Source organism: Anser anser (genome assembly GCF_964211835.1).
Source record: "Anser anser genome assembly, chromosome: 6".
Lineage (NCBI taxonomy): Eukaryota > Metazoa > Chordata > Aves > Anseriformes > Anatidae > Anser > Anser anser.
Window position 1 is genome coordinate 35,142,457 of NC_139726.1, and position 16,184 is coordinate 35,158,640.

Sequence of the window (16,184 nt, forward strand, 5' to 3'; positions counted from 1 at the left end):
CCGAATATTCTCAATATTCTACTTCCTGCATAGCAATAGAGTCATACAATGTTTGGGGTTGGAAGAGACCTTAAAGTTCGCTTAATTCCAAGACCTTTGCCACTACACAACTGATGGTTTGATATAAACATACAGGCTGTGAGACTAACATGATTGTTTTGCTGACTAGTGTCACTTTTCTATCAAACTCAAGACCCTCCAGTGTGGTTTTGAATTTCTTCAGAGAAAGCACTTTTCCCTTCCATCCATTATGCTTATTGTTGAAATCCCACCAGGAGATCTATTTTAAAATTCCCCAAATGATATAATATATCCAGATGTACTCAACAAATTATCTGTCAAGTACATTAAATAGAAGAAGACACTGCTCAATCACATTTTATAAACCCATATACGAAGTATAAAGATGTCATTTGGCTGCAGGCACCCAAGATATCATTGCTGGCCTTAGGACCGCAACCTTCAATGCTCAGTGCTCTGGCCATCTGCTCAAAGCGCTGCACTGAACTCCAAATCTACAATAGCCGTGCAGTTAGAAGTGGTCATTAACATTCTTGTTTTAAATATGAAGTCAGCTCCCAATGTGTACAGAAAGGCTAAAACAAGATGACCAAAACCATAGTAAACTAATCCTGTGAAACAAGGTGGACCTGGGATAATGTAATTACATATCATCTCCCTGGCATACATGGAAGAAGATGTGGCCAGCAGTATGCTGTATGTAGTTGTGCAGCTCAGTAAAAGCAGCTAGCAACACAAACAGATTTACACCGGACCAAGATTTTTCTCTTTTTAGTTTATATAAACTTATTCATCTAAAAGCACCTCCATACACATTTACACAAAATAAAATACCCTGAATACAAGATACCTGAAGTAACAAGATACATCAAGCCATATAAACACTTTCAGAATGCACTTACTGTTATAGACAGTAGAGCAAATCTTTCTAGTTCATAAGGCAGTTTGGGGGTTATTAAACTCCTTTAAAGTTATAGTAAAACTAGAATGCATGTATTTAAGATTTCCAGTTCCATATATACATAGTTTTGACCCATTTGCTTTACAGTGAGAAGAAAAGCTATTGCACCATCTTGCACTATCCCTAGAAATTACAGACATTTAGAAGGCCCAATAACAATCTGCTTACCTAATAAGAGGATAAAACTCTGGATTCAGCAAGTCTTTCTGCAAAAGGTCTGCATTTTAGGTCGTCATACTGAGTCGCTATAAAAGAGCATATTGAACTAATTGTACATCTTGCAAACTGATGAAAATCTAATAAATATTGATGTACAGCCATCTTGAAATTAAGTAATTGACAAGATCACCACGCACCACATACTGTACAATCTCATCAGGCTCTGCAAGAGCAATACATATAGGAGACAATCAGCACTACAGATATTTTATAACATCACTGAATTGTCCCATGACTTAACCAAGGTAAAGACTCAAGAGTCTCCCTGAAAATGTGCAGCCGTTTGCAGCAGCTAGACTTCCTCCAATTTCGGGGTTTGTTTCTCAACAGTTATCAGCTGCTTACTGTTCCGCCCCTTTTCCTAAGGAAACACTTGTGCCATCTGTCCATCTGTCTCCCCACTACATGTTGAACTTGCTGGTCAAATCCAAAGTTTGGTCACATGGACAGAGGTTTTAGGGACAGGGAATCCTTCAAGTCTTGTGAAAAATCTATGCCTGCAAAGTACAAAGACCTTGTAGCGTGGCAGCCAGCAGTGCATCCGCGGCTCAGTATTCTAGCAGCTTGATGGAGCGAGGTGATTTAGGATACAACTGTCAGGACTCATGTATCATTGCTTTGCTTATTCTATAAGGGTTCTGTTTTCCCCTCAAGCTTATTCACTTTTCGTTTTCCACATTAGTGCTATAAGAAGACTGACTCTCACAGCATCTCTGGTGCAGCAGGAGTGAGAAAAAGAACCTCAGAAACCACAACCATATGAGGTTTTCAAAAGTATCTTGACCAAGTCAAACTATTCATATCTTCACATACACTTTAAGTAAACATCCTAATTTTTACATACTCATAAAAAGCATTTTTTCCAGTGTTACTCTTCCACAAGTTCTCTCCAAGTAAAGCTCAATATACCAGGATACATTCCCACTTTAATCTTTCACCAAGAGAAAAGCAAAATGAATTTAAGTCCAGAAAAACAGAACATTCATGAATATGCACATTCTCTCAAGACTGGAGAAGGTGTCAGTAACAGCACCCCTTGCTGAGAGGAAAAAAAAACTAATTGTTATATTTTGTAAACATAAGTTTGGTTGGACCAATCAAATCCCATTTTGGCCTACATAAGGCAAGTCTTAAACAAAACAATATTCAAATACCACCTCTTGCATTGCAGAACTGAATGATTCACTTGAACCCATGCTTTCAAATAAAGATAGGTAAAATGTATAAATATTATATGAACTACATTCAAAGACTTAGAGAGACATCTCTGATGCTTCAACTCTGAGGAGAGACACACATACATATTTACACACAACATCCATATGGTTCATCTATAAAATATTTAGTAGTACTACCAAACAGAAACACTACACATTAAAGTTATCCTTCAATCTATCAGAATCATCATACCCAAGATTTCCTACATCACATTCACACTTATTAGTTCAACTATATGCCTATTTGCTCTAGTATTGCTTTTTGATAGTCTATCCACATTGCTCCAGGATATAAATTTCTCCATAAATAACCAAGATAAGTAGGGATTTTCAAGTAAAGGAGCATATCTTCGGAAGGAATACAGTTGTTCTTACAGTTAAAATAGAACACTTAACTGAACCCTTTAATAGCTACCTTGTAAATCCAAAATCTATTGAAGATGTTCTGTAGACTGAGTGAAATACAATTGATCAACAAATTTCATTTACGAGTTGATCAATAACGGTGTGGGAGGAAGCACAGTAGTTTTTGTGGAATTTCAGTAGTAAATAACTATGTAAGTTTTTTTAAAAAAAACTCATCTGGTATAACAAATAGCTACAAATTACATCAAAACCATATGGTGGAGGCTAAAGGGTAGAGCACAACATGAATTTTATTATAGAGAACCATATGCTACACTTAATGTCCGTGATGACTTTCTATTTTTTCACAGATGACTATAAATTAGCATTATAGAGGTGAGAGCTCTCTTATTCTCATATCAAATGATCTTGAACACAGTAAAGTAGTATTTTCCTTTACCACATAATATCAGAGGATCTTATCTGTGCTACAGATCACTTTTGTATTATTATGGATAATAATTTTAAGAACTGTCAGCTATTCAAGTAGCAGATTGACAATTCCTAAGGCAAAACTTAATATACTACTTAAAGACTGGGGCTTCTTAGAGTTCTCTGCCCAGGTTATATACTAACTTAGTCAGACAATATATTGAAGTACAAATTTGGTATCATCAACTCTGCCGGAATCTAAATTTACATTAAATTTTACCAATGGAACATAAGTAGAAAAGGTCAAAACTCTGGGATTACCATTCCTGACAAAACCATGGAATCTGAAAAAATTGTTACAACTTGATACCATGTAAAGTACACAACTACTCCTAGTATCATCATCTGTAATCTGTCTCATGGGAAATGCAAGGAATATACTAAAAGAAAACCATCTTCCAGGGTCTGTCCACTGCAGTATTCTTTTCCTTTAATTACTTAACTGAATATGGGTTAACAGTGCTGTAAACTTATTGAAATTTGGATCTAGAAAAGCACACCACCACTAAACGTTAATTCCTTTAGTCTTTTTAGGTGGGATGAAGGCTTGCTTTAATTACATTGCATTTAAACCGAACTATTGGATGTCAGTCCTGCCAACACCCACACTGTCTTCAGGTCTATTGACTAGATAGTTTTGGTGCTGCAATAGCCGAAGATTCTCTTGTGTCACTTGCTTTTGTTTATAATTGCTTCTCCACTAAGACGCATGGTATGAATTCTGGAAACAAAGGTGTAACCATGTTAATACATTTTAAAAAAATGAAAAAGGTGGAAGAGGGATGAATACACAACTTCTGAAGGGCTTTCCTAGTGAGATTGACTAATTATGCAGAGACAAATATCTTTAGAATTTCAGCACAATGATTTTTCAGTTTTTGTGTCCTCAGTTCACCAAAAAAAAAAAAAGTTTGAAAAGCATTTTTTTAATCTGTTCTGAGGAACTACATACTTTCCAAAGGTATTCTGAGATTTTTTGTACTTTTAACAGGATCTTAAGAAATATAAAATAAATAATTTTAAGCTAACTCATTGTTCAATTAGAAGTTCAGAAGGTTTTACTGGTTTTCTCGGCATCAGATTTGCTCAGATCCCGGTGAAGTTGCCAGCACCAACAACAGCAGTACCACGACAGATCCTGAACAATGCAGGCACCTGACCTCCTCAATGCCTACACCTTGCAAGCACATACACCACCTCCTTGAAGCAGAAGGCCTGCTCTCATGCTCCCAGCCTTTCCCACTCATGACCAGTATACATCAATCCCTTCTTCTGCCTCATTTCATGCCTTCCCCTTTCTCCTTGCCTTCTAGAATTGAGGACACAGTGCTACTCCCCCGTGATGTACTTTATGCTACCTGCTTTATTTTGTGCTTCTGCTGTGGCTTTAGTGGCACGTACAAGTTTTAGATGCATTCATACTGTTGCAGCCAGAGCTATTCTGTCAAGAGCAGGGAACCCTCAGGAACTGAAACCACTTGCAGCAAATTAATGCTATCACCAAGGTCCTGCTGTATATACCTACTTACCTTGTTCGAGCCTGCACATCACTCAAGTTATTGATAAGCCATTCACAACCACATGGGCACAAACATTCACCTTGAACTAAGCACTTGAACAAGGAATCAGGAGAACTATTTTGTCGGTTTCAAGCAGAGAATTGTAGCGGTGGGCTGCTTTTTTCTTTGTTTTTTGACTTATTTTCATATTGTAAATGATTTCATAGTTTGGGAATATCTGTCTCAACAACACCAGAAAACCAGTCCAAATTAAATTTTGCAACCACAAACAAGGATTAATATCATTATGTCTAATTTGCTAAGTTGTAACGATAATCAGGATTTGGATAACTTTCATAGACAATATTTATAGGTGTAAGCCAAAATGTGGCTATAGCTTATGGTAAGCATTCAAAGTAGCTCTATGATAGCTTTACCTGAGTTATCAGCCCTTTGCTTTTATGAGAACAGGCTAAAAGGATATGAAGAAAATACTGCTGAACATTCCATTCTTAGATGCTCAGTTTGCTTTGCAATAGGTATGAGGAAAAAATGGGGAGAGGACACAAACTGGTCCATATTCACAGTCAGTTTAATTAAGTGAAACCTCTCCATCTCTTCTACCTCAACCTGTGCTTAACATTTTCCAAGACAAAGAACACATCTGAACGTATGCCTTGTGTCACATTTTACTGGTGTTATTTGTACTTCTGATGTTGTCAAAAGGCTTCAATAGTAAAGAGGCTCAGTGTATGTAGAAAATCTGTGTTGATTTTGAGAGTATATCATACATTGCGTTTATCATCAAAATGAACTTTACCTCTAGGAAGACAGAAGGGAGAATAGGAGTACAGTAAAAGAAAAGGGAAGCCAGAAATGCATCTACACCACCGGACTGTTGCATATGAACCTACATAAGAAATAGGCATGGCTCTATTGCTAGTTCCTTTGGATTTTATCTAGCAATTTTATTTGGTAAACAATTCCGAAGAGTACAGTGAAATAAAAAAGCATTTTCTTTAACATATGAATTTGATTACCTGCAAATCTGCATCAAGGACTTCCTATCAGATGTGTGTCATTGCAACTGAGAAAAACAAATCTCATTTCACTGCTGTATAAACAACCTAAGGACAAGAGCAACTTATGCAAAGTATGTGACCACACCTATGAACATAACATACATTATTCACACAGCCCACACTTAATTGTTGCCCTTCATTTGGCTTTCTTCTCCAGAACACCAACCTGAGGGCATCTCCTAGGACTGATACAGTTCTGCAACCCGTCTGAAAGGAAGACCGCATGGAATGTTCTCATAATATTTCATTAAAAGAGCATCAGTAAGTGCTGCAGCAGAAACTAAGTGGCCAGTTTAGCAGCACTCTAAGCGTAAAAAAATTGAGTTAACACATAAATAATGAGAACATGGTTTCTCTTTCCTGGGAGATGAACAACAAACTAAAACATACCTGGCTACTTAGATTAGACAACGTTCAAAGCCTGTTCCTTTAGTGAGTGATTCAGGTGAAATGATGTTTGTTTTATCTATCTTATGGTCTTTTCAGAAAAGAGCAGCAAATTCTTTCCTCTAGACTTGCTAGCAAGATCTTGTGCTAGTGTGAGACATATCACATTCTCTTAATAGTTCACATAGCTATTTTTGCTGCTTTAACCCATACAAAAATATTTTCCTGTTATTTCACTACTATTTCCTGTTAATTCACTCCATCTGACAAATTCAGTGTTAGAGCTAATATAATATTTGATAGCCAGTGACAACCTTCAGCTTTTGGTTTCAGCTTTTTCTTTCTTTTTTTTTTTTTTTTTAAACAGCAGCAACCTACACATATGCTGAGGTGCTCTTAAATACATTCTTACTATTAATGAATAGTAATTCATTAATACCAATTAGCCTCAAGTCTTTGGAACTTGCAATTCTAGAACTGTTGGGCTTAGAAAGATCTTAGGAACCTGCTCCAAGATATCATACATGAACACATTTAGAGCAGGTTTTCTGATGTAGATGTTATAGGGATAATAGCCAAAGTATTTCTCATTGAGTTCAAACAACATATTCTCTTTTCTTCACAGCTATTAAAGTTTTTGTTCGTTTGTTTTTTAATCTTATGAATAGGGAATATAAATTAAATCTGAGCAGTACACATGAAACTAATGCCATCAGAATAAATGAAATACCTAATGTAACCATGCAACTACAGCCTACTGTCCATTGATATAACATGCTAACAAATGTATCTCACTTATTACACTTCTTATATAAATTGTTACTGCTGTAAACACCATTCCACTTCAACAGTGAGGCTGCAATTATATTTGTTAATTTAAAACCCCATGTTCTCTGATGGCATCGATTTGCTATCAGCTGAAATGTGATGCACAAACAGTTTAATGTATTTCTTTTAAGAACTTCCAAATTACTAGACAACTTCATTATGGAGTTCATGCCTCTTACTGTCAGCATGACTAAAATCTCTAAGACATGTCAATTTATATGTGTGTATATATATATATATGTTGTTTTGTTGTTGTTGTTACATATGCTAAAATAGTTTTTTTTTTTTTTTTTTTTTAAGTTTCCAATTCATGTTTTTCCACGTGGACAATGACCACACAAAGAATCAGGTACCACTACTCCACTGATGTACACATTCTTTAGTCTCCCCAGGTACAATAAATGCATTTTGAAGTTATGACATTCTCAGAAATCTTCACCACCAAACTAGAGTAACAGATTGTCTATGGTCACTATTTACCTCTAATAAGCAAAGCACTTTATTTGACCTCTCTCATTATAGGTCAGATTAATTTGTTCCAGACTTGCGCACTTTTTTTTTTCCCCCTCCCGTTAAGTTGTTTAATTAACTAAGATTTGAATACACTAAAGCATGCCATGGAAGGGACTGAATGGTCTAGTTATAAGTAAATAAAAGGCTGTCATATTGGAATACGGATGAAGGATGAGGCCAATGTGACCGGTTTTGTCTATTCTGACAAATCACCTGTCCTGTCACACCACTATATCATCTGAGATAGTTTGCATCTAAGCTAAGTCATGTATTGGTATATTTAAAAATGAATGAAATATTAATCCTTGTTCATCAAGTATTTTTTCTTTGGTCAATTCTCTTTGATGCTTAGTGATTTAGTTATGTTGAACAAAGTAAATTGTTTACAACAAAAGTTACCCTCCCCAGCCCCCAAATACAGATAGGGAAAACAGGCACTCAAGTCCATCACTCCTGCACCCCTTAAAACCAGACCCAAGCCACCCAGCAGCTAGGACACCAGAACCCAGAGCTCACACTGCAGCTACACCACACTGCTTCAAAGACTAGCAGAGGTTTCTGAATAGCCTAATAAATACCTTGGATGCAGGAAAATTCCAGTTTAAAATCACATATTAGTATGGTATAGTCTGATGAATCTATATGCCAGACAAACAACATTGCCCATTTAAAGTAAGTGGAGAAATAGGCGAACAGCAGCGTGTTTTATTCTAAAACACGGACAGTAATTGTACCCAGTCATTGATTCTCTTGTCTTTTAACCTCTTTTGATGGGTGTAGCAATTGATTGCTGAAATTTTCCTTAGGTTGTAATTCTAAAAAGCTAAGAGATCCATTTGCAATTGTTTTACTTAACAGTAGGCTCTGTAACATGCCTACCAGAAAATAAATCCTTAAAATAGTGGGAAAAAGCATCAAAACATAAGAGTTCTGTAGCAAATTCTACAACATTTCCTTCTTTCACTACATATGACTGTCCTGCTGCAATTTTTGTTGGTCTAGCAGCCTCGCTGCTGGTAACAGGAAAGAGCTTTTCTGCTTGAAAACCAAATTGCTGTCTTTTTGCAGCCTTCAGATATTCTCTAAGGACTTGGCTCAGGCTTCAATTTCTTCTTATTAGATAACAAATAGGGCATCTTCACAACTAATGTTCAGGCTAACAAAATTACATTCGTTACATCATTCAGTGGTAATTTAATACAGATAGTCAATTGTGATGGCCACTGATTGTCCTGTTAACAGTCCACAAGCCACAGACTGGAAACTCCCACTAGACTATCATTTTTCAAAGTCACACTAACATCCAAAAGAGATATTCAACTCCACCACTCTCAAATGGAGATGATCTGAATTCCATTTTCTTTTTATTACCACCAGAAGTTCATTTTACTGAGACAGAGTGCTTAGCTTCCTACCCACTGGAAGGCCTCAAATGCTTTAAGTTAAATATCAGAATTGAGATGAATGAATTGCAGGACTTTTAACCTACTTTTAGTCATCTTAAATCTCTCTTTATCTGACAAGATGTTTGTGTTAAAAATAATCACAGTACGTTATTATGACTAAAATATTCCAGCAAACTAGCCTGGCATAAGTGTTGCACAGCAGGGCTCAGGTGATCACGGCCCTTTCCATCATTTGTCACTAAGTTTGCCATACTTTCAAAGGCTGGGTCAAAACATTCCAATACAAATTATGGAGGTCTATTGACTAATTTTTAGAAAGCCAAAATTATACAAATACATCCAGTTAAGGTAGATTTGCACAGGTATTTCACTGCTGTGACAAAGTGACCACCTTGTCAAAGAGCCTCTGCATAGGCTGATGGAAGGAAAAAGAACTTGAAATAATCATAAAGAGAAAAAATGGGCAACTGTGAGTCTGCAAAGGTTATCAGTTTAATATTTTAACAGCTTTAGACATAATATTATGAACAGTTTTTAATATAACCTATTTTTGTTACCATGAGGATGATCAGAAAGTTGTGTCCTAAAAAGGTAATTGTAAGAAAATGAAAAGCAGCTCTGCCTTTAATAGCTTTTCACAGATAATTTCTCCATATTAGATCATAATCATTGTTATCTTCTATATTGGAGAATTACTTTCTCCAACAGCTATATCATGGTAGCAAGCATATACTCAGCAACATTATTTGACACTCAAGTGTTATCAACATTTAAAAAATTGTAAGACAAAAGACTTTAGCAGCCACTTAGAATACTCATATTTATTTGATAGTAGATAATTAAGCCATTAACTTTAACACTGGCATAGAAGCACTGTGAAAATTCATTAGAAAGAGATGTTTAGCTGATAGATTGCAGGCTGTATCTTTGGCAATTAGTCCCTATTTCTCTTTTTAAGTATAAAGCTTTTTCTTTGATGTGGCCCAGAGAGAGCAATTTTCTGAGAATTATCTTCATGCAAAAAAAGATGAAACAAAGACACCTGGAAACCTTAATCCATATGTTTAATGCAACCAAATTAACTGCAATATGATTTGCAAGAGAAATGTATATATACACAGTGTATACATATACATTTTATATATACATATAAATATCAAAATCCATACAGCCTTGTAGGTCAAGAGAGAAAAAAAAAAAGCTGAGATGAAGCCTAGTGAAAAGTTGCAACTTTTCCAATTAGCAACCAATTAGCAACAACTCAATGCAGAAACTCCCCTCAGACAAGGCGTTTTGGAGCAGAACTAGAAGGTAGGATGGAAGAACCATATCTAGAAAATTGATGGCCAGCAACATTAACCAGTCTGCCTGCTCATAGCAGTACAATTATAGCTTAGAGCAACACAGTTTCATGGTAGAATACACGTACGTACACATGCAGGCACAGCTTACTGCAGATCTTAGCCACAAACTAACCTGTAAAGTATCAAGCTGCTGACAGATCAGGAAACCGGAGTCCAAATGTGTTCCAAATCCACTTTTAGGGCATGCTGGAGACATTCTCAAGACCACCAAAGACTTTTGCAGCATCAGTCAAATAACCTAGACACCAACTGTCCATCTCCAGAAGAAATGTCTGAGGTGCTAAACAATTTGTGTGCATTGATTATATGTGAGTTGCAGATACTTTTATTGCAGTTATTTTTATACTTCTTAGCTTCAGTTGTTTTTTTTGTGTTTTTTTTTTTTTGGTTGGTTGGTTGTTTTTTTTGTGTGTGGTTTTTTTTTTTTTTGTTTTTCAGCATACTCTTAAGTGGTATTGACTGATTTTGTTGCCATTTAGAGACTGTACTCAGAGCTCTGGGAACAGACAGCTACATTATGTTAGATATTACCTCACTTCTTTATGAATGATATGTTTTTATGAAAACAAACACTCAACTCATCAAGAAAAGCAGCTTCCACTGTACTAATTATCTTTATTATGGCATTAACTCTCATTTAACTTTAGAAGAGTCAACTTTATTTTAAATCTCAATTTAGAAAACAAGTTTAGGAAAAAAAAATAGAATACTGGTAAGAAAGACACCACACACACACACACAAACACACCAAAAAAAAAAAAAAGAAAAAAAAATGTTTGAGTAGAAAGAGCAGAAATTCTCCTCCACACAAACACCATTTAACACTCAGTTGCAAAGACACTCATTTTCCTGTGGCTGACACACAACTTAGTATCTGACGTATTTTAAAAAGAAGTCCCAAATACTAGGATAAAATTGCTCCGATACTATGCAACCAGGTTACTTTAAACAAAAAAAAAAAACAAACAAACATAAAAGGGAGCATGACCACAGTAGCTGAACACCATCTCCTACAGAAGCTTCACAACTTAGCAGCATAATACGAACAAAAATGAGCAAAGTATGTGAAGGACACACTGAATGAGAAAAATATGTTGCCAGGTGTTAGACCAGTTATCTACAGTTAAGCTATTCCTTTCCTTGCTTCTTGCACAGACTGTGACATTTGAAGAATACTAACAATTATTGAACAATACAGAAAGCTTTCAAATGCTTTTTCAGCATTAATAAAAAGACTAAGAACGTAAAGGAATATAATACATCTGACTGGTAAAATTAGAAAATTATGGTGGAAAAAGATGTTTTTGAAGAATTATTCTAGCAATTTCTATTTTAATAATATTTAAAAACACATTTTATTTCCACTGCCAGTGACACTAGGCACCTCACATAAGAAACGTTTCAGAAAACTGCTCATGGCAATGGTCATACCTCAAGGTAAAAGCATTTGCACTACCAGTAGAAGACATTTTTCAGAAGGACTGTATGAAGCTTATTTCATTTCCCCGCACCTTCTCTTGAACCAGAACAACATACTCTTTTTTTACTTTATTTTACCAAATTTTCACCAGTACCAGGTTTTGTTTGCAGGGGAACAGCCACAGCAAACTCCTGCTACCACAGAGACAGACAAAGCAAACTTCTAACTGATTTAGGTGACAAAGTTCTAGTCCAATATTGAATATTACAGGTAATTTTCCCTGTAGAAACTCTATACAGAGCAGCCACTAACAACACTATTATGGGATGTTAGGTGCTTTTCTCCATAGCAGTCAGATAAATGACAAACTTTGATATTTCAGCATGTTTGTATTATTTCCAGTCTCTCCTTCAATTTAAAAAATGTTTTTTTTTTTTTTTTTATAACACTACTACATACTATGCCATGCTGTCACCCTACTACCACACATTTTACCTAGGAAATACTCAAAATGCCATTGCCAACAAGTCCAAGAATCATTTTAAAAGGACCACATTAGGCAAATTGTCTTCCTCCTCTCGGATTACTACATTCAATTTCATCATTACATCTTTATTAGATGAAAGTTACAAAGATAATTTATCAGACAAATTCCTTTAGAAGAACAATTATATTAGCAATAAAATTTATCTATTAAGGCTGGTTCTTTTCCTGGCTAAATAATTAGTAAGGCAAATAATGAAATCTTATTTTATAATAAAACACAACCACATACACTTACCAGGTTGTTGGGGGAGATGGGTGCAAATCAGCTTTCTGGCTTTTTTAAAGGGCTGTCAAGTCTGCAAAAACACCTGCAACGGACAGAAATAGGAATACTAGCATGCTTTAACTTTCTGGTTCCTGCAATTCTCCCCTATAAGCCTGAAGCAGGTAACATTATTAGTGCTCGGTCAGTACAGTGACCTCTCTCATTCGTCATCTGGGACTCTCAGAGTCTAATGGTTCCAACCAGAGAGGTCTATCAGTTTAATGGGTCTGACAACATAAACCTCGCAGATCCTACAAACACTGAAGAAATCATTACTGTAAAAAAACATTTACCACCCTACAACTTTCCCATGACTACCACTGCAATTCAGATACGGCTCTTCCCCATGAGCCAGCTAACTTAGGACCAAGTAAGCCAGCACTGGCAATATTAGCAGTTCTTTTCTGTCCTAATAAACTGTCTTTATCTCAACCCACAAGCTTCACATTTTTTCCCCCCAGATCTTTTCCTCATCCCACTGTGGGGGAGAACAAACAGCTGTGTAGTGCTTAGATGCCAGCTTGGTTATACCACAACAGGAATAAAATTATTTCTCCAGTAGCACATTCAGCAGTCTTAGTTGCTAAGTGCTGGAGATGTAATTCACCTGGAATTCATCTTCATGTGTTACCTTGTGGTGTAAATTGTTGTGTAAAACCTTGTTTGCATTTGTCTGGACTTTTGTACATCGTGAGTGCGTAGCATGCAGGTATGTGGTACATACTTATCCTTTTGAGAGGGAGCAAGAAAATAATTCTCATATATGCCCTACATACACATAGACATTTCAATCTGACATTACCCAGTCTCCCTCCCCACTCTCCATTTACTCTATTAAAGAAATCAAACCTTACCTAAAAATTTAGTCATGTAAGGAACACAGCTCATTTTAATGCTCAGTCTGTTGCTATATTAACAGACCACAAATATCCCACTACTTGTATAAAATAACTGCCTTTTTGTCTTTTTTTTTTCCTACAGATCTGACTATCATTTAGCAGATGCCAAAAGAAGAAGAGAATGCTGACCCAATTAGAGAATTACTACTAGCTAGTATTATGTCTTCAGTCATATTTTAGAACATTTACCTAAGAGCTTTCTGCTCACTTTTTGATAGTGCTATACTAAAAAGGCTAGGTAACATGAGTATCTCTTTAAGCAAGCAAGGAAAATTTGCATTCCAAGTAGGAAAAATAGTTTTGGTCTTCTCAATGTTTATATGGGTTCCCGGTCCTTTGCTATTGACACCAATTGTCTATATTCCCATCCCTTTCCAACAGGCATTCACCTTAGCATCACACTTTTGTACCAAATATATCAAAATAACCAAGAAGAAAGAAAAATGTTCAAGTAGCAAAGCACAGCAGAAACTATAAATCTTGAAAACATGACTGATGATACAGTGAAACAGAAGGTCAGTAGTTCTGATAACTTTCTGGTGTTTACTGTGGTTTCTGTGGGTTTTTTTGTTTGTTTTCATTTAATTTTTAATACAAGCACCTGGCAAGAATGAACACTTAAAGACTTAGATGAAAATTACTTAAATTTCCAACAGTTTTAAAGCAGCAGCAATATATGAAAAAATTCACAATAAGAACCATATTAAGATACATAGTAAGAGTATAATGTAAGGGTAAAAAGAAATCATCTCCATTACAAAGAATATATAGAAAGCTTAAGTAAAGTTCTACCAGCCAAAATCTGAGTTAATAAATACATGCACAATATACTTGGAAACTTCGAACATGAAAGATAACACAAAGATAAGACAAAGATAAGACAAACACCAGTTCAAACCTACTCTATACACAAATGACCTGCTTCTGATTTCATAAGGCATTTTACATTAATATTTTAAACTGCAGGTACACTGAATTCATCCAATTTATTTTGGATGAAACAGAAAAAATAAGACTCAGGAACAACCCTGTACGCTCCAGCTACAGAAGGCCCATCTGTAGGACCAACCTAGAGCTCATCTGCAGCCAAAAAACAACACAAAAATCAGTCACATTGACACTGCCCGTGTATCTTACAGCACTGTTGCCAAACATTTAAACATATAAGGTCCTCCACTTGAGTTTTTGTTTTGTTTGCTTTTAACTTAAGCATTGTAAATCTGGGAGCTAGTAAAGAGTTGAACTCTGTGGAAGGCTGTTTGTTTTCTCTGTAATTAAAAATGTTAGAACATGGATTGTTCTAACATAAAACCATTGCCTACCAATATCTGTCAATGAACAGCTCACGACCTAATATGATCTGTAATAGCAAAACTATTTTTAATAATCAGCTTTGTGTTCACTGAAATAAGTGGAGAAGCAGGGAAGTGTACTAGCACTCATGCAAAATGTCCCGCTTGCACTGTTTTATACTCCAAGTTCATCTGCAAATCATAAGAGTCCTGAAAGCCCCACATCTGTCAGACTATTACAAAGCATGTAGAAGCTGTGAGCCCCAGCCCAAGCCCAGCCCAGCTCACTCTGGAGCAGCTCCACATACACAGATGCATCTTTTGAACAGAGATTACCAGTACAGACTAAAAATAACTCTCAAAACCAAACACTAACCACAACATTCCCAATCTTTTCCAGCAACCATCCACAGAAAGCTGCTCCAAAACAGCTTTCCAGTTGCTGAACTTGTATTCAGATTTGTTGAATAAAAGCAACTACATGTGCACATATTCCTATTCCATCCGCCCTATTAGCACCTGGGGTTTATTTTTACAGGAAATCTAGTGGAACACAATGCACACAAATTAGTAAGCGTAGTTGCATCACAAGCACAGCGTTTGGGGTTTACCACAGTTTCCTTATTCTTTGATGACTAGATCAAGAGGGAACTTAAAAGAGGTGAACAGAAAAAAAAATGCATTTTTCTCAGTGTTGAAAATTACACCCAAATTCATAATGAAGGCAGGTACTTGTTCACTTACCCACACCTTGTATAGGTTAGCAGTGGGAATTAAGACCATATTATAAGGATTTTCAAAATTACATCTACAAGCCATTTAATGAAGATTTACATGCAGATTCATAGTAACTAATTTGGTGAATTTGATCTCTGTTTATCACATTCTCTTGTGATACAAGTTCAAATGCCTTTTTATTAGAGAAATAGACCTTAGCCTACAGAGTCCTTACTAGCAGCTTGCTATGAGTTACAGCTGAGTGAACAGACAAAACTAACTGTTCTTTTGAAACAACCAAGTTCAGGTATTGTGGTCTTTCAGTATTAAACAAAAACTTGTATTTGAGCTTCACAAGATACAAACTCTTTTGTAAAGCAATGTTTCCATCTTCAGGAGGATAGAGGTTTATCATGAAATATCTCCAGTACTTAAGAGATTCACTGTTCAAATTGAGTCATGTCATTGATTCTAAGTGAGCATTAGAGAAAAAACAGTAACATACCATATGTCCTGGCTGTACAAACACCACAGAATAATTTTCATTCTAAATGTGTTTTTAAATTCCATCTCAACGTTTGCTTAGATTTTGTTGTTGCTGCAAGTATTCCTGCTCGTTCATATTCACTGTAACATTCACACATTGTAAACACAAGTGGGATGCAGCTCCGCTGATCAAATTTATTCATTTATTTGCAAAACTTACTGCAT

At 35.9% G+C, this 16,184-nt stretch overlaps 1 protein-coding gene across 4 annotated transcripts in view; it reads right to left on the minus strand.

Annotated features, from left to right (window-relative positions):
- The window catches only part of LOC310902060 (uncharacterized protein), a 354,895-nt gene that overhangs the window by 288,278 nt on the left and 50,433 nt on the right, over window positions 1-16,184 (minus strand). For 2 of the 4 annotated variants that reach the window (XR_014586437.1, XM_083842971.1), the window contains 2 exons: window positions 12,536-12,608; window positions 1,236-1,698 (listed from right to left, as the gene is read on the minus strand). Coding sequence is in view for 1 of the 4 variants with exons in the window: in XM_083842971.1 (XP_083699097.1) it covers window positions 12,580-12,608 (29 nt within the window). In the remaining 3 variants the exon portion in view is untranslated. Of the gene's footprint in view, window positions 1-1,235; window positions 1,699-12,535; window positions 12,609-16,184 lie in introns of those variants that run through there. The other 2 variants (XR_014586435.1, XR_014586436.1) reach the window with 1 other exon arrangement.